The sequence below is a fragment of the Xiphias gladius genome, chromosome 21, assembly GCF_016859285.1.
Source record: "Xiphias gladius isolate SHS-SW01 ecotype Sanya breed wild chromosome 21, ASM1685928v1, whole genome shotgun sequence".
Taxonomy (NCBI): Eukaryota; Metazoa; Chordata; class Actinopteri; order Istiophoriformes; family Xiphiidae; genus Xiphias; species Xiphias gladius.
The window spans coordinates 6987021-7005985 of record NC_053420.1 but is presented as its reverse complement, the minus strand read 5'-3'; the positions used below and the strand labels follow the sequence as shown (position 1 = coordinate 7005985).

Sequence of the window (18965 nt, the reverse complement as noted above, 5' to 3'; positions counted from 1 at the left end):
AGTCAAATGCACATTTCTGGCAGTAAACGCTGACTTTATGAGAAAACCCAGACCATCTTCACGCACCGTCAACATTAAGCATAACCAGAGTGCATTTTATAGGAAGTCTGCAGGGTGAACACAGATTTATGAGTCCCCCCCCCAACACCAACACCTCCTACACCCTACCCCACGATTAAAGCCGCGATCCAACAGAAATTGTAAGTGAGGCGTCGCTACGGTATGATGATGCACAGGTTTGGTATTATGATATTACTGAGTCTTTTGCTTTTTGCCTTGAGAATATTTTGTTTCCTAGATTCCTAGTATATGTGACTGTGGTGAGGAGGGGTTTCTTGAAAATTTAATTGCGTTAAGTGTAAGACAATGTTTTTGTTATTTACTGTTGAATCACTGGCTTATTAACTTGGCTATCTTGAATCCAAGTGCTTCTTCCCTTTAAAATGAACTCATCCTGAAAATAGGTGTTGGGGAGGGGGGGTTCAAAATGTACAATAAGTAATTTCACCCACAATGATGTGGAGAGTGTGGGAAGAAACTTCTACTCTAACTAATAAAATGTAAATTAGTTAAAAATCATTAAAAGACTAAAAGACAAAAAAAATAATATATATTTTTTTATTCTAAGAAGCAAATTGATCCACAAGCAGTAGTATGAAAGCTGCAACTAGAGGTGATGATACATCACAACAACAACCTGTAGATTTCTACAAGACACACTGTACTCAGAGAGAGTAAGGGAACAACAGTCTTTATGAAAGACAGATATTTGAGGACACAGTGCTCACTGTCCTTTCAGAGCTTTTACCAAATGGATTAAACGTTTGCAGTTAATGAACAAAAGAAAAAACAGAAAAAACTGACCCCACAACAGGTCACATTATTCTAAATAGTCACTAAGTTCACTTGATTCTCAAAATGTAAAAAAGTATTATCACTGGAAAACTGTGACAGTGTGACATTGAATTAAACCTTTTACAGTAAATGAATAAACATATTGATCTTATAACAGATCAGTTTTCACTAATCACAAAGTCTACTATGACAAAATGTCCATAAAAAGGACAATTAATATTTTACCATTATATTTTACCAATACATGACGCACAGTGAAGCATAATAATTATCACCAAAAATTGTGATTTTAACAAAACTATTAGAAAAAAGTTATAAACTTTTGGATCTTACAACAGATCAGTTTTGAGTAATCAGAGAGATTAAAGTGACGTAATGTCCATAATGACAATATGTCCATAAAAAAGGACATTTACATACTTTATCACAATGATCAATACCAATCAAAAGATAACAAATGTTACCATAGCATTATATACGACCAATACATGAAGTACAGTGAGGTGTAATAATTGCTCATGCAATCACGTTTCATTCATGCAACACGCATGATAAAATGATCTCTTTCTTTACAGGAAAGATATTGTTGCTGTCATTTCCATAGGAAACGTCGTCTTACACAAAGAGAAAAAACACAAAATACAACCTTCTGTTCATACAGAAGAACAAGTCCTTAAATTTCATAGAATTCATTTCCAGTGATCTTTGACCAACATGGTCATCTCAGTTTATCTGGTAGAAACTCCAGTCTGCAGGTGTCTACCACGGCCTCCAGAGGGCGCTGTTGACTGGACTCTTGTCTTTGGTGATGCTGGTCTGGACTGTGGAGCTCAGAAGAGAGAAGTCAGCCTCTCTCAGGTTCTTATCAGAGGAAGACTGCAGCTTGTTGACGTGGTTCAGCAGTCTTCTCTGCTGTTGATTCTGCTGCTGCAGCTGTGTCAGGAAGCAAACTGTCATCTCCAGGATGTCTGCTTTCTCCAGCTTAGAGTCTGGCTGCTGTTTGAGGAACTCTGGACCCAGGAGAGACTTGAGCATCTCAATGCTGCTGTTGATTCGCTCTCTGCGTAACTTCTCCACCAGAGGTTTTCTGAGCTGCAGAAAGAAGAACAAAGTCATGAATAAACTTGTTCTGGAGTAAAGTGTTAGCATGAACAAAGTCAGCCTCTCAGGAATGAAGATTAAATCTCCTAGAATCTCCAATTTACCTTGTGGGTCAGAGTCAGATGCTCCTGAGAGTTGGTCATTGCTGCAGTGATTGTAGGTGTCATGTCTGGATCTCTGTGCTGTAGAGGTCTCTGTAGAGAGAATCTGATCTCTGCTGGCTTCATCCCTCCTATTTATAGTCCCACATCTCCATATGAATGTGTGGGTCTTGGTCTGGCTGGAGTTTCTCACAGTTTCAGCCAATCAGAGAGCTCGGTGAGACAATAAGGCATGTGGAGCAGCATCATGCTGAATGGTGTTACATTGCCTCAGGGACAATAGTTAGATCTCAGGGGAACAGGTGGAGGACTGGGGGGGGGGACACTCACAGAGCTCTGTGTGAATCTGGGAAAGTGGTGACCCTGTAGAAAGCAGATCTGCTGCCTGATGCTGGGATCAATGACTTTGACTGAGCACACGCTCATCATCCCATCACACACGTGGGGGAAAATATGTGTGTTGTAATGTATGAATTACACATAGGATTAAAATAAAGATGTACACTAAGAACAACTTATTTTTCTTTTTTTCCAGCACTTTAGCAGGTGAAATCCCTCTATTTTGAATTAATAATTTAATTTGATATTTCATTTTATACATGATTTTTTAAATCATATTTTGCTTTTAAAAATGCACCATTTAGCAACAAAAAAACACCATAAGATGTCAGAAAACAGTGTGAATCCCATTCATGGCATTTAAAATAAAGTCAAGACAAACATCATGCTGCTGCCCAGATGTAGCAGAGTCTCTAGACACGTGCCTTGTAGTCAGTGTGAGTAACAAGCTGAGCTCCGTTTCCCACACTGACTCCCTGAGCTGCGCTCAATGGACAACAATGGGACGTCTGTGACAGATGCTGGCTGTGTGTTGTTATGGAAACAGAGTCTGACATCACCAGCCATCTGGAGGGAAAGGATCCCATTGGCTGGCACTGACAGTTTGTAAAATTTGAAATTATGGTGAAAAATATGTCGTAAAATATCAGTAAAGGGAATTGGCATCTCACATTCACAGCTTCCAGTTATTGTCGTACATTTCAAACTTTCAGTCATAATCATGTCTCATTACTGACCATCAGTGGGATTTAAATTTCAGCTCTGTGCATGTGGGTGGGAGGTTTACTGGGGGGGTAGCCTAATTGTTTCATGAAGTGTGCCAAATCCCTTTGGGAAATTACTTTGCTGCTGGTGGAGTGGATGTGGTTCACACTCAGCTCTGCCCTCCAGAGCTTTCCCACTCTCCCTCCATTAGCAAAAAATAGACATGTGCCTCACTGCAAATGGAGTCTTTTGAGGGTTCTGTGTACAAGCACTGTGTGGGCAGTGGTGTCCAGTCAACAAATAGTTAAAGTGAAAAAGTGGTCACTGGAACAATAAGTGAAAATTAAGAATTACTACTTCACAATGTTGACCTGTGAATAATTCATTGTTATTGTAAGATGCTAAAATGTCATGTTCATTACTTATGATTGTCCAATTTTGTCGACTCAGGTCATAATTAATGTGACGAGAAGTGGACACTAGATACAGACCTTCACACAGAATTGACTTCACCCGCTGACATGAAAACGTGACATTTAAATGGTCTCAGAAACTTTTTTTTGTGACTTAAAGTTTACACCAGTGATAGAGACTCTAGTTAGGGCAGTGGATGGGGAAATTTTAGGGATGAGAGAAGTGCAACACATGAAGAAATTCAGTCGAGTCTAAAGCTTGACAGACATAAGCAGCAGCGAAGCCATCCCCCCAACAGTTAAGGGCTAACAGCTAATGTTGCTCAGGTGCAGCCGGTCAGCCCAGCTCCTCCACTCCTAGAAAGCCTGGTTCTGTTCTTTCTGTTGGGACTTCTGCCAATATACAGCTACATTTTTGGACAAACATACCAAACCAAGTCTACGTCAAACTTTACCCTGTCCATTTACACAGCAAGTGGTTTGAAACAAGTTCCCCTTTTTAGAGCAGGAGTCCCTTTTGATCTCTGCCTCTTCAGGGCAAAGGTCTGGATCTATTGTCCCACAGGGCTCTGTGAGTGAGTTTCCTCTGGCTTCCCACACTCTGTCCTTTCACTGCTTTCACTGGAGGAACAATAGAAGTGTGTCCTATTATACATCACATTAAATACGATGTGTGACCTCTTTAAAAAAGAAATGCTTACCTTTAAATATTTTACATTAAAACACCTGAAACAGAAGATTCTACCAAAATAATGGTGAAACAAAAGTGTCTTTGAAATGTATAGTTTTTCATTTGCTTTGATGACTTGACTTATTCCAACTAAACAAAGTGACATAACATCAATAATCCCTCTTCATCAAAAATCTTAATTGAACCACTTTACAATTTACTGGGCTTAGACTTACACAAAACAGGTATGTCATGAATCGACTGTTACTATGTGCTTAATTTTATCTTGATTTGTCAGTCAAAGGTAGGAACAATGATGGAGACCTCTATCAATGGAGGGAAATGAAAAAAAAGGAGAATGTCTGTCTTTCATCATGATAAAGAAGGTCACCATGACACACATGACATGAGAACACCATTTTCATCTGGCAGTGTTTGTTTATTCAACAAGGCACAATGATCCACAACAAGAATGGAAGCTGCAACTAGAGGTGATGATACATCACAACAACAACCTGTAGATTTCTACAAGACACACTGTACTCAGAGAGAGTAAGGGAACAACAGGCTTTATGAAAGACAGATATTTGAGGACACAGTGCTCACTGTCCTTTGAGAGCTTTTACCAAATGGATTAAACGTTTGCAGTTAATGAACAAAAGAAATACAGTTAAAACTGACCCCACTACAGGTCACATTATTCTAAATAACCACTAAGTTCACTTGATTCTCAAAAAGTAAAAATTGTATTATCACTGGAAAACTGTGACAGTGTGACATTAAATGAAACCTTTTACAGTAAAAGGATAAACATATTGATCTTATAACAGATCAGTTTTCAGTAATCACAAAGTCTATTATGACAAAATGTCCATAGAAAGAACAATTAAGATTTTGATCAAAATGATCAATACTATTCAAGAGGTAGCAAATATCACTAGTGCATTATATTTTACCAATACATGAGGCACAGTGAAGCATAATAATTATCACCAAAAATTGTGATTTTAACAAAACTATTAGAAAAAAGTTATAAACTTTTGGATCTTAAAACAGATCAATTTTGAGTAATCAGAGAAATTAAAGTGACGTAATGTCCATAAAGACAATATGTCCATAAAAAAGGACATTTACAGACTTTATCACAATGATCAATACCAATCAAAAGATAACAAATGTTACCATAGCATTATATACGACCAATACATGAAGTACAGTGAGGTGTGATAATAATTGCTGATGCAATCACGTTTGATTCATGCAACACGCATGACAAGATGTTCTCTTTCTTTACATGAAAGATATTGTTGCTGCCATTTCCTTAGGAAACGTCGTCTTACAAAAAGAGAAAAAACACACAAAATACAACCTTCTGTTCATACAGAAGAACAAGTCCTTAAATTTCATAGAATTCAGTTCCAGTGATCTTTGACCAACATGGTCATCTCAGTTTATCTGGTAGAAACTCCAGTCTGCAGGTGTCTACCACGGCCTCCAGAGGGCGCTGTTGAGTGGACTCTTGTCTTTGGTGATGCTGGTCTGGACTGTGGAGCTCAGGAGAGAGAAGTCAGCCTCTCTCAGGTTCTTATCAGAGGAAGACTGCAGCTTGTTGACGTGGTTCAGCAGTCTTCTCTGCTGTTGATTCTGCTGCTGCAGCTGTGTCAGGAAGCAAACTGTCATCTCCAGGATGTCTGCTTTCTCCAGCTTAGAGTCTGGCTGCTGTTTGAGGAACTCTGGACCCAGGAGAGACTTGAGCTGCTCAATGCTGCTGTTGATTCGCTCTCTGCGTAACTTCTCCACCAGAGGTTTTCTGAGCTGCAGAAAGAAGAACAAAGTCATGAATAAACTTGTTCTGGAGTAAAGTGTTAGCATGAACAAAGTCAGCCTCTCAGGAATGAAGATTAAATCTCCTAGAATCTCCAATTTACCTTGTGGGTCAGAGTCAGATGCTCCTGAGAGTTGGTCATTGCTGCAGTGATTGTAGGTGTCATGTCTGGATCTCTGTGCTGTAGAGGTCTCTGTAGAGAGAATCTGATCTCTGCTGGCTTCATCCCTCCTATTTATAGTCCCACATCTCCATATGAATGTATGGGTCTTGGTCTGGCTGGAGTTTCTCACAGTCTCAGCCAATCAGAGAGCTTGGTGAGACAATAAGGCGTGTGGAGCAGCATCATGCTGAATGGTGTTACATTGCCTCAGGGACAATAGTTAGATCTCAGGGGAACAGGTGGAGGACTGGGGGGGTGATGGAGAGACACTCACAGAGCTCTGTTTGAATCTGGGAAAGTGGTGACCCTGTAGAGAGCAGATCTGCTGCCTGATGCTGGGATCAATGACTTTGACTGAGCACACGCTCATCATCCCATCACGCATGAAGGGGAATATATGTGTGCTGTAATGTATGAATTAGACATAGGATTAAAATAAAGATGTACACTAAGAACAACTTATCTTTCTTTTTGTCCAGCACTCTAGCAGGTGAAATCCCTCTATTTTGAATTTATAATTTAATTTGATATTTCATTTTATACATGATTTTTTAAATCATATTTTGCTTTTAAAAATGCACCATTTAGCAAAAAAAAAAGATGACACCATAAGATGTCAGAAAACAGTGTGAATCCCATTCATGGCATTTAAAATAAAGTCAAGACAAACATCATGCTGCTGCCCAGATGTAGCAGAGTCTCTAGACACGTGCCTTGTAGTCAGTGTGAGTAACAAGCTGAGCTCCGTTTCCCACACTGACTCCCTGAGCTGCGCTCAATGGACAACAATGGGACGTCTGTGACAGATGCTGGCTGTGTGTTGTTATGGAAACAGAGTCTGACATCACCAGCCATCTGGAGGGAAAGGATCCCATTGGCTGGCACTGACAGTTTGTAAAATTTGAAATCATGTTGAAAAATCTGTCGTAAAATATCAGTAAAGGGAATTGGCATCTCACATTCACAGCTTCCAGTTATTGTTGTACATTTCAAACTTTCAGTCATAATCATGTCTCATTACTGACCATCAGTGGGATTTAAATTTCAGCTCTGTGCATGTGGGTGGGAGGTTTACTGGGGGGGTAGCCTAATTGTTTCATGAAGTGTGCCAAATCCCTTTGGGAAATTACTTTGCTGCTGGTGGAGTGGATGTGGTTCACAGTCAGCTCTGCCCTCCAGAGCTTTCCCACTCTCCCTCCGTTATCAGAAAATAGACATGTGCCTCACCACAAATGGACTCTTTATAGGATTCTACGGGGTAAGCAGTGTGTGGGGGCCAGGGATAGAAGGTTGGGCCCCCTGAAAAAGTAATTACCCACTAAAGTGAAAAGTGGGAACTTAAGGCATATGAGAAACCAGAATAACTTAACACTTTAGACAATTTATTAAGAAATATTGTAAAACGATAAAATCTCGTGTTTGTGCGCTGGGTTGGGGTCAGAACATGAGGGCGGAACCTCTGAGTGTGTGAGTTTGTCCACTCAGGTCATAATTAATGTGACAGGAAGTGGACAGTTGATACAACCTCTTACGAAAAAAAAAAAAAAAAGACTTCGGTAGCTAACAACAAATTAACATTTAAATGGTCTTCAAACATTTCTCAAAGTACACACCAGCAATAGGGAGGCCCGATAGAGTAGCACCTGAAGAAACGTTCGGGGACGACAGAAGTGCAACAAGTGGAGACTTCGTTAAATGTTACACGGCTAAAGTTGGTTGGTTTCAGCCTGTCAGCCCCGGTCCTCCATCCCCTAAAACACTTTTACTGGTTCTGCTGCTCTCTCTTCGGACTTTTACCGACATAGCGAAGATTTTTTGGATCAACCAAAATACACCAAGTGTAATTATTTGAAACTTAAGCGCTTAAAAGTAAAAAAAAAAAAAAAACCGGCAGAAGAAAAGAGATTTGTTACAATCTGAGAAATCGTTTCCACCGTTACCGTTAATGATGAGTGAAAGGATATTATCCTCCAACGGTTCACCGCCGACCCGAATCCCTTGAAGTTTCCGTGGTGAGTAAAGCTTCATTTTTTTTCAAACCCACCTTCAAATTTGTGAAAACTTTATTTTATTTCTGAAAATAGGAAAGGGACGTTTCACTGCTTTTTTCCCCCCGCATCTGGACCACATCAGACCAAGTCCAGCTCAAAAACCACCATCTTTGGACCTGTCAAATCTGGACTACTCAATCCCAATCAAACTAAAGGCTCTTTAAAACACAGTTTCAGATTTGTGAAATCTTTATTTTATTGTGAAAATGCAAAATTAATAAATAGATTAATGATTTCACAGCTTTTGACCCATCTAGACCACATCAGACCAGGTCTAGATCAAAAACCACTATACTCAGACTTGTCAAATCTGGACTACTTTGTCGCAGAGGAGCTAAAAACTCTTTAATAGTTTAACAGTTTAACAGTTTCAGATTTGTGAAACCTTTATTTTATATGTGAAAAAACAAAAAGGGCGATTTCACTTTTTTCTTTGTCACATCTAAAGTACAACACATTGGGCTGTTTTTAAGCCAGACCTGGTCAATTGTATCTGGTTGGAGAAAACGCAATGAAATCACCACTTTTTTTTGCTTTCATAAATTAAAAAAAAAAAAGGTTTCGGAAATCTGAAAGTGGATTTTAAACAGCGTTAAGGCTTTAACTAGGATGTCTTAACTCCCTCTCACAACAATAAATTGTGCAATAAACGGAAAATCAGTCACTCAGTATTATCATCTAAGTTTCCCTAAATTTCCCCTTAACTGATGAATTGAAAGGAACACGTTGGAACCTAACTTCAGCGTCGTGCCGTCCCTAGTGTTGAATAATTGGTGTAGTTAGCTGCAAAGACAGTAATGTGTTGGGAATGAGGGTGAAGAGTGTGTTGTTTCAAAGTATGTTGGTGCCTGATTGTGTTGTTACAAGATAACATAAGATAAGACTTTATTGTTCCATTGGGAAATTCACAAGTTACCCACCTCTGCCAGCTGCTGTATTAGAGGGATGCACACATTAATGCATCAATAATAATAATAGAAAATATAATATACATTATTATCAGATGGCCCATCCTGTATGAGTACTTTTACCTTTGGTACTTGGAGTATATTTTCATGTTTATAGTTTGTGTATTTTTACTAGAGTGAAATTTTGAATGGATGACTTTAACTTGTAACAGAGTATTTCTGCCTTGCTGTATTGCTATTTTTACTTAAGTAAAAAATATGAGGGCTTCTTCCACCACTGCTCTTAGCATCTGAACTGTGTGCAGTAATTTTTCTGTTTCGGCTTTATACTGTTCACAGGCCAAGTTTCAAGAGGTTGTAATTCTCTGAAACATAACGTTAAGTGTTATTAACCAAATGTTTATGTTAAATTTGTTAAACAGGTTAACTTACATAGTAAGAGACAGACATTTTTGAAACTCTTACTAAAACTACTGGTTCACACACTGACAGAATCATAAAAAGTGGTAAAGCTGGTCTACATCATTGAGGAACAGTTCCCATTTGGGGAGCCAGTGTCCCTGTAATCTTTGTCTCCTCAGGGCAAAGGTCTGCATCTATTGTCCCACAGGGCTCTGTGAGTGAGTTTCCTCTGGCTTCCCACACTCTGTCCTTTCACTGCTTTCACTGGAGGAACAATAGAAGTGTGTCCTATTATACATCACATTAAATACGATGTGTGACCTCTTTAAAGAGGGAAATGGTTAACTTTAAATTCTTCACATTTATACGCACGCAGCTGGCTGTCATACCAGAATAATGTTGCAGTAAAAGGGTCTTGGACAACTTTTCTCATTTGCTTTGATGACTTATTCCAACTAAACAAAGTGACCTAACATCAATAATCCCTCTTCATCAAAAATCTTAATTGAACCACTTTACAATTTACTGGGCTTAGACTTACACAAAACAGGTATGTCATGAATCGACTGTTACTATGTGCTTAATTTTATCTTGATTTGTCAGTCAAAGGTAGGAACAATGATGTAGACATCTATCAATGGATTGACAATGAAAAAAAAGGAGGATGTCTGTCTTTCATCATGATAAAGAAGGTCACCATGACACACATGACGTGAGAACACACCATTTTCATCTGGCAGTGTTTGTTTATTCAACAAGGCACAATGATCCACAACAAGAATGGAAGCTGCAACTAGAGGTGATGATACATCACAACAACAACCTGTAGATTTCTACAAGATACACTGTACTCAGAGAGAGTAAGGGAACAACAGTCTTTATGAAAGACAGATATTTGAGGACACAGTGTTCACTGTCCTTTGAGAGCTTTTACCAAATGGATTAAACGTTTGCAGTTAATGAACAAAAGAAAAAACAGAAAAAGGGACCCCACTACAGGTCACATTATTCTAAATAACCACTAAGTTCACTTGATTCTCAAAAAGTAAAAATTGTATTATCACTGGAAAACTGTGACAGTGTGACATTAAATGAAACCTTTTACAGTAAAAGGATAAACATATTGATCTTATAACAGATCAGTTTTCACTAATCACAAAGTCTATTATGACAAAATGTCCATAGAAAGAACAATTAACATTTTGATCAAAATGATCAATACTATTCAAGAGGTAACAAATATCACTAGTGCATTATATTTTACCAATACATGACGCACAGTGAAGCATAATAAGTATCACCAAAAATTGTGATTTTAACAAAACTATTAGAAAAAAGTTATAAACTTTTGGATCTTAAAACAGATCAGTTTTGAGTAATCAGAGAAATTAAAGTGACGTAATGTCCATAATGACAATATGTCCATAAAAAAGGACATTTACAGACTTTATCACAATGATCAATACCAATCAAAAGATAACAAATGTTACCATAGCATTATATACGACCAATACATGAAGTACAGTGAGGTGTAATAATTGCTCATGCAATCACGTTTGATTCATGCAACACACATGATAAAATGATCTCTTTCTTTACAGGAAAGATATTGTTGCTGTCATTTCCATAGGAAACGTCATCTTACACAAAGAGAAAAAACACAAAATACCACCTTCTGTTCATACAGAAGAACAAGTCCTTAGATTTCATAGAATTCAGTTCCAGTGATCTTTGACCAACATGGTCATCTCAGTTTATCTGGTAGAAACTCCAGTCTGCAGGTGTCTACCACGGCCTCCAGAGGGCGCTGTTGACTGGACTCTTGTCTTTGGTGATGCTGGTCTGGACTGTGGAGCTCAGGAGAGAGAAGTCAGCCTCTCTCAGGTTCTTATCAGAGGAAGACTGCAGCTTGTTGACGTGGTTCAGCAGTCTTCTCTGCTGTTGATTCTGCTGCTGCAGCTGTGTCAGGAAGCAAACTGTCATCTCCAGGATGTCTGCTTTCTCCAGCTTAGAGTCTGGCTGCTGTTTGAGGAACTCTGGACCCAGGAGAGACTTGAGCTGCTCAATGCTGCTGTTGATTCGCTCTCTGCGTAACTTCTCCACCAGAGGTTTTCTGAGCTGCAGAAAGAAGAACAAAGTCATGAATAAACTTGTTCTGGAGTAAAGTGTTAGCATGAACAAAGTCAGCCTCTCAGGAATGAAGATTAAATCTCCTAGAATCTCCAATTTACCTTGTGGGTCAGAGTCAGATGCTCCTGAGAGTTGGTCATTGCTGCAGTGATTGTAGGTGCCATGTCTGGATCTCTGTGCTGTAGAGGTCTCTGTAGAGAGAATCTGATCTCTGCTGGCTTCATCCCTCCTATTTATAGTCCCACATCTCCATATGAATGTGTGGGTCTTGGTCTAGTTGGAGTTTCTCACAGTTTCAGCCAATCAGAGAGCTCGGTGAGACAATAAGGCATGTGGAGCAGCATCATGCTGAATGGTGTTACATTGCCTCAGGGACAATAGTTAGATCTCAGGGGAACAGGTGGAGGACTGGGGGGGTGATAGAGAGACACTCACAGAGCTCTGTGTGAATCTGGGAAAGTGGTGACCCTGTAGAGAGCAGATCTGCTGCCTGATGCTGGGATCAATGACTTTGACTGAGCACACGCTCATCATCCCATCACGCACGTGGGGGAAAATATGTGTGTTGTAATGTATGAATTACACATAGGATTAAAATAAAGATGTACACTAAGAACAACTTATTTTTCTTTTTGTCCAGCACTCTAGCAGGTGAAATCCCTCTATTTTGAATTTATAATTTAATTTGATATTTCATTTTATACATGATTTTTTAAATCATATTTTGCTTTTAAAAAATGCACCATTTAGCAACAAAAAAACACCATAAGATGTCAGAAAACAGTGTGAATCCCATTCATGGCATTTAAAATAAAGTCAAGACAAACATCATGCTGCTGCCCAGATGTAGCAGAGTCTCTAGACACGTGCCTTGTAGTCAGTGTGAGTAACAAGCTGAGCTCCGTTTCCCACACTGACTCCCTGAGCTGCGCTCAATGGACAACAATGGGACGTCTGTGACAGATGCTGGCTGTGTGTTGTTATGGAAACAGAGTCTGACATCACCAGCCATCTGGAGGGAAAGGATCCCATTGGCTGGCACTGACAGTTTGTAAAATTTGAAATTATGGTGAAAAATATGTCGTAAAATATCAGTAAAGGGAATTGGCATCTCACATTCACAGCTTCCAGTTATTGTCGTACATTTCAAACTTTCAGTCATAATCATGTCTCATTACTGACCATCAGTGGGATTTAAATTTCAGCTCTGTGCATGTGGGTGGGAGGTTTACTGGGGGGGTAGCCTAATTGTTTCATGAAGTGTGCCAAATCCCTTTGGGAAATTACTTTGCTGCTGGTGGAGTGGATGTGGTTCACAGTCAGCTCTGCCCTCCAGAGCTTTCCCACTCTCCCTCCATTAGCAAAAAATAGACATGTGCCTCACTGCAAATGGAGTCTTTTGAGGGTTCTGTGTACAAGCACTGTGTGGGCAGTGGTGTCCAGTCAACAAATAGTTAAAGTGAAAAAGTGGTCACTGGAACAATATGTGAAAATTAAGAATTACTACTTCACAATGTTGACCTGTGAATAATTCATTGTTATTGTAAGATGCTAAAATGTCATGTTCATTACTTATGATTGTCCAATTTTGTCGACTCAGGTCATAATTAATGTGACGAGAAGTGGACACTAGATACAGACCTTCACACAGAATTGACTTCACCCGCTGACATGAAAACGTGACATTTAAATGGTCTCAGAAACTTTTTTTTGTGACTTAAAGTTTACACCAGTGCTAGAGAGTCTAGTTAGGGCAGCAGATGGGGAAATATTAGGGATGAGAGAAGTGCAACACATGAAGAAATTCAGTCGAGTCTAAAGCTTGACAGACATAAGCAGCAGCGAAGCCATCCCCCCAACAGTTAAGGGCTAACAGCTAATGTTGCTCAGGTGCAGCCGGTCAGCCCAGCTCCTCCACTCCTAGAAAGCCTGGTTCTGTTCTTTCTGTTGGGACTTCTGCCAATATACAGCTACATTTTTGGACAAACATACCAAACCAAGTCTACGTCAAACTTTACCCTGTCCATTTACACAGCAAGTGGTTTGAAACAAGTTCCCCTTTTTAGAGCAGGAGTCCCTTTTGATCTCTGCCTCTTCAGGGCAAAGGTCTGGATCTATTGTCCCACAGGGCTCTGTGAGTGAGTTTCCTCTGGCTTCCCACACTCTGTCCTTTCACTGCTTTCACTGGAGGAACAATAGAAGTGTGTCCTATTATACATCACATTAAATACGATGTGTGACCTCTTTAAAAAAGAAATGCTTACCTTTAAATATTTTACATTAAAACACCTGAAACAGAAGATTCTACCAAAATAATGGTGAAACAAAAGTGTCTTTGAAATGTATAGTTTTCATTTGCTTTGACGACTTGACTTATTCCAACTAAACAAAGTGACATAACATCAATAATCCCTCTTCATCAAAAATCTTAATTGAACCACTTTACAATTTACTGGGCTTAGACTTACACAAAACAGGTATGTCATGAATCGACTGTTACTATGTGCTTAATTTTATCTTGATTTGTCAGTCAAAGGTAGGAACAATGATGTAGACATCTATCAATGGATTGACAATGAAAAAAAAGGAGGATGTCTGTCTTTCATCATGATAAAGAAGGTCACCATGACACACATGACGTGAGAACACCATTTTCATCTGGCAGTGTTTGTTTATTCAACAAGGCACAATGACCCACAACAAGAATGGAAGCTGCAACTAGAGGTGATGATACATCACAACAACAACCTGTAGATTTCTACAAGACACACTGTACTCAGAGAGAGTAGGGGAACAACAGTCTTTATGAAAGACAGATATTTGAGGACACAGTGCTCACTGTCCTTTGAGAGCTTTTACCAAATGGATTAAACGTTTGCAGTTAATGAACAAAAGAAAAAACAGAAAAAACTGACCCCACTACAGGTCACATTATTCTAAATAACCACTAAGTTCACTTGATTCTCAAAATGTAAAAATTGTATTATCACTGGAAAACTGTGACAGTGTGACATTAAATGAAACCTTTTACAGTAAAAGGATAAACATATTGATCTTATAACAGATCAGTTTTCAGTAATCACAAAGTCTATTATGACAAAATGTCCATAGAAAGAACAATTAAGATTTTGATCAAAATGATCAATACTATTCAAGAGGTAACAAATATCACTAGTGCATTATATTTTACCAATACATGACGCACAGTGAAGCATAATAAGTATCACCAAAAATTGTGATTTTAACAAAACTATTAGAAAAAAGTTATAAACTTTTGGATCTTAAAACAGATCAATTTTGAGTAATAAGAGAAATTAAAGTGACGTAATGTCCATAAAGACAATATGTCCATAAATAAGGACATTTACAGACTTTATCACAATGATCAATACCAATCAAAAGATAACAAATGTTACCATGGCATTATATACGACCAATACATGAAGTACACTGAGGTGTAATAATTGCTCATGCAATCATGTTTGATTCATGCAACACGCATGACAAGATGATCTCTTTCTTTACAGGAAAGATATTGTTGCTGTCATTTCCATAGGAAACGTCGTCTTACAAAAAGAGAAAAAACACACAAAATACCACCTTCTGTTCATACAGAAGAACAAGTCCTTAGATTTCATAGAATTCAGTTCCAGTGATCTTTGACCAACATGGTCATCTCAGTTTATCTGGTAGAAACTCCAGTCTGCAGGTGTCTACCACGGCCTCCAGAGGGCGCTGTTGAGTGGACTCTTGTCTTTGGTGATGCTGGTCTGGACTGTGGAGCTCAGGAGAGAGAGAAGTCAGCCTCTCAGGTTCTTATCAGAGGAAGACTGCAGCTTGTTGACGTGGTTCAGCAGTCTTCTCTGCTGTTGATTCTGCTGCTGCAGCTGTGTCAGGAAGCAAACTGTCATCTCCAGGATGTCTGCTTTCTCCAGCTTAGAGTCTGGCTGCTGTTTGAGGAACTCTGGACCCAGGAGAGACTTGAGCTGCTCAATGCTGCTGTTGATTCGCTCTCTGCGTAACTTCTCCACCAGAGGTTTTCTGAGCTGCAGAAAGAAGAACAAAGTCATGAATAAACTTGTTCTGGAGTAAAGTGTTAGCATGAACAAAGTCAGCCTCTCAGGAATGAAGATTAAATCTCCTAGAATCTCCAATTTACCTTGTGGGTCAGAGTCAGATGCTCCTGAGAGTTGGTCATTGCTGCAGTGATTGTAGGTGCCATGTCTGGATCTCTGTGCTGTAGCGGTCTCTGTAGAGAGAATCTGATCTCTGCTGGTTTCATCCCTCCTATTTATAGTCCCACATCTCCATATGAATGTGTGGGTCTTGCTCTAGTTGGAGTTTCTCACAGTTTCAGCCAATCAGAGAGCTCGGTGAGACAATAAGGCGTGTGGAGCAGCATCATGCTGAATGGTGTTACATTGCCTCAGGGACAATAGTTAGATCTCAGGGGAACAGGTGGAGGACTGGGGGGGTGATAGAGAGACACTCACAGAGCTCTGTGTGAATCTGGGAAAGTGGTGACCCTGTAGAGAGCAGATCTGCTGCCTGATGCTGGGATCAATGACTTTGACTGAGCACACGCTCATCATCCCATCACGCATGTGGGGGAAAATATGTGTAATGTTGTAATGTATGGATTACACATAGGATTAAAATGAAGATGTACACTAAGAACAACTTATTTTTCTTTTTTTCCAGCACTTTAGCAGGTGAAATCCCTCTATTTTGAATTTATAATTTAATTTGATATTTCATTTTATACATGATTTTTTAAATCATATTTTGCTCTTAAAAAATGCACCATTTAGCAAAAAAAAAAAGATGACACCATAAGATGTCAGAAAACAGTGTGAATCCCATTCATGGCATTTAAAATAAAGTCAAGACAAACATCATGCTGCTGCCCAGATGTAGCAGAGTCTCTAGACACGTGCCTTGTAGTCAGTGTGAGTAACAAGCTGAGCTCCGTTTCCCACACTGACTCCCTGAGCTGCGCTCAATGGACAACAATGGGACGTCTGTGACAGATGCTGGCTGTGTGTTGTTATGGAAACAGAGTCTGACATCACCAGCCATCTGGAGGGAAAGGATCCCATTGGCTGGCACTGACAGTTTGTAATATTTGAAATTATGGTGAAAAATCTGTCGTAAAATATCAATAAAGTGACTTAGCATCTCACATTCACAGCTTCCAGTTATTGTCGTACATTTCAAACTTTCAGTCATAATCATGTCTCATTACTGACCATCAGTGGGATTTAAATTTAGGCTCTGTGCATGTGGGTGGGAGGTTTACTGGGGGGGTAGCCTAATTGTTTCATGAAGTGTGCCAAATCCCTTTGGGAAATTACTTTGCTGCTGGTGGAGTGGACGTGGTTCACACTCAGCTTTGCCCTCCAGAGCTTTCCCACTCTCCCTCCATTAGCAAAAAATAGACATGTGCCTCACTGTAAATGGAGTCTTTTGAGGGTTCTGTGTACAAGCACTGTGTGGGCATTGGTGTCCAGTCAACAAATAGTTAAAGTGAAAAAGTGGTCACTGGAACAATATGTGAAAATTAAGAATTACTACTTCACAATGTTGACCTGTGAATAATTCATTGTTATTGTAAGATGCTAAAATGTCATGTTCATTACTTATGATTGTCCAATTTTGTCGACTCAGGTCATAATTAATGTGACGAGAAGTGGACACAAGATACAGACCTTCACACAGAATTGACTTCACCCGCTGACACGAAAACGTGACATTTAAATGGTCTCAGAAACTTTTTTTTGTGACTTAAAGTTTACACCAGTGATAGAGACTCTAGTTAGGGCAGCAGATGGGGAAATATTAGGGATGAGAGAAGTGCAACACATGAAGAAATTCAGTCGAGTCTAAAGCTTGACAGACATAAGCAGCAGCGAAGCCATCCCCCCCAACAGTTAAGGGCTAACAGCTAATGTTGCTCAGGTGCAGCCGGTCAGCCCAGCTCCTCCACTCCTAGAAAGCCTGGTTCTGTTCTTTCTGTTGGGACTTCTGCCAATATACAGCTACATTTTTGGACAAACATACCAAACCAAGTCTACGTCAAACTTTACCCTGTCCATTTACACAGCAAGTGGTTTGAAACAAGTTCCCCTTTTTAGAGCAGGAGTCCCTTTTGATCTCTGCCTCTTCAGGGCAAAGGTCCAGATCTATTGTCCCACAGGGCTCTGTGAGTGAGTTTCCTCTGGCTTCCCACACTCTGTCCTTTCACTGCTTTCACTGGAGGAACAATAGAAGTGTGTCCTATTATACATCACATTAAATACGATGTGTGACCTCTTTAAAAAAGAAATGCTTACCTTTAAATATTTAACATTAAAACAGCTGAAACAGAAGATTCTACAAAATAATGGTGAAACAAAAGTGTCTTTGAAATGTATAGTTTTTCATTTGGTTTGATGACTTGACTTATTCCAACTAAACAAAGTGACATAACATCAATAATCCCTCTTCATCAAAAATCTTAATTGAACCACTTTACAATTTACTGGGCTTAGACTTACACAAAACAGGTATGTCATGAATCGACTGTTACTATGTGCTTAATTTTATCTTGATTTGTCAGTCAAAGGTAGGAACAATGATGTAGACATCTATCAATGGATTGACAATGAAAAAAAAGGAAGATGTCTGTCTTTCATCATGATAAAGAAGGTCACCATGACACACATGACGTGAGAACACCATTTTCATCTGGCAGTGTTTGTTTATTCAACAAGGCACAATGATCCACAACAAGAATGGAAGCTGCAACTAGAGGTGATGATACATCACAACAACAACCTGTAGATTTCTACAAGACACACTGTACTCAGAGAGAGTAAGGGAACAACAGTCTTTATGAAAGACAGATATTTGAGGACACAGTGCTCACTGTCCTTTGAGAGCTTTTACCAAATGGATTAAACGTTTGCAGTTAATGAACAAAAGAAAAAACAGAAAAAACTGACCCCACTACAGGTCACATTATTCTAAATAACCACTAAGTTCACTTGATTCTCAAAATGTAAAAATTGTATTATCACTGGAAAACTGTGACAGTGTGACATTAAATGAAACCTTTTACAGTAAAAGGATAAACATATTGATCTTATAACAGATCAGTTTTCAGTAATCACAAAGTCTATTATGACAAAATGTCCATAGAAAGAACAACAGTTTAATCAAAATGATCAATACTATTCAAGAGGTAACAAATATCACTAGTGCATTATATTTTACCAATACATGACGCACAGTGAAGCATAATAAGTATCACCAAAAATTGTG

General features: G+C 39.2%; 2 protein-coding genes and 2 pseudogenes across 2 annotated transcripts; all 4 read right to left on the bottom strand.

The window, feature by feature from the left end:
- Positions 1-1118: 1118 nt before the first annotated feature.
- On the bottom strand, positions 1119-2183 carry LOC120783120 (protein hairy-like). Its single transcript, XM_040115864.1, has 2 exons — positions 2061-2183; positions 1119-1947 (listed from the first exon to the last, which is right to left on the bottom strand). The coding sequence occupies exons 1-2, from the start codon at positions 2181-2183 to the stop codon at positions 1615-1617; spliced, it is 456 nt and encodes a 151-aa protein (XP_039971798.1). The 3' UTR covers positions 1119-1614.
- A 3304-nt stretch (positions 2184-5487) lies between these two features.
- Positions 5488-6235, bottom strand: LOC120783116 (protein hairy-like). Its single transcript, XM_040115856.1, has 2 exons — positions 6113-6235; positions 5488-5999 (listed from the first exon to the last, which is right to left on the bottom strand). Exons 1-2 carry the CDS (start codon positions 6233-6235, stop codon positions 5667-5669), a joined length of 456 nt encoding a protein of 151 aa, XP_039971790.1. The 3' UTR covers positions 5488-5666.
- A 5002-nt stretch (positions 6236-11237) lies between these two features.
- Positions 11238-11925, bottom strand: LOC120783123 (annotated as a pseudogene).
- A 3240-nt stretch (positions 11926-15165) lies between these two features.
- On the bottom strand, positions 15166-16007 carry LOC120783148 (annotated as a pseudogene).
- Positions 16008-18965: the final 2958 nt, after the last annotated feature.

What these genes read in the sequence shown, in the direction of transcription:
- LOC120783116 (XM_040115856.1), bottom strand. Translation starts at nt 6,235, where the DNA reads ATGAAGCCAGCAGAGATCAGATTCTCTCTACAGAGACCTCTACAGCAC. An exon ending in ATCTGACTCTGACCCACAAG is followed by an intron (nt 6,000 to 6,112) that starts GTAAATTGGAGA and finishes TTCTTTCTGCAG; the next exon opens with CTCAGAAAACCTCTGGTGGA.
- LOC120783120 (XM_040115864.1), bottom strand. Translation starts at nt 2,183, where the DNA reads ATGAAGCCAGCAGAGATCAGATTCTCTCTACAGAGACCTCTACAGCAC. An exon ending in ATCTGACTCTGACCCACAAG is followed by an intron (nt 1,948 to 2,060) that starts GTAAATTGGAGA and finishes TTCTTTCTGCAG; the next exon opens with CTCAGAAAACCTCTGGTGGA.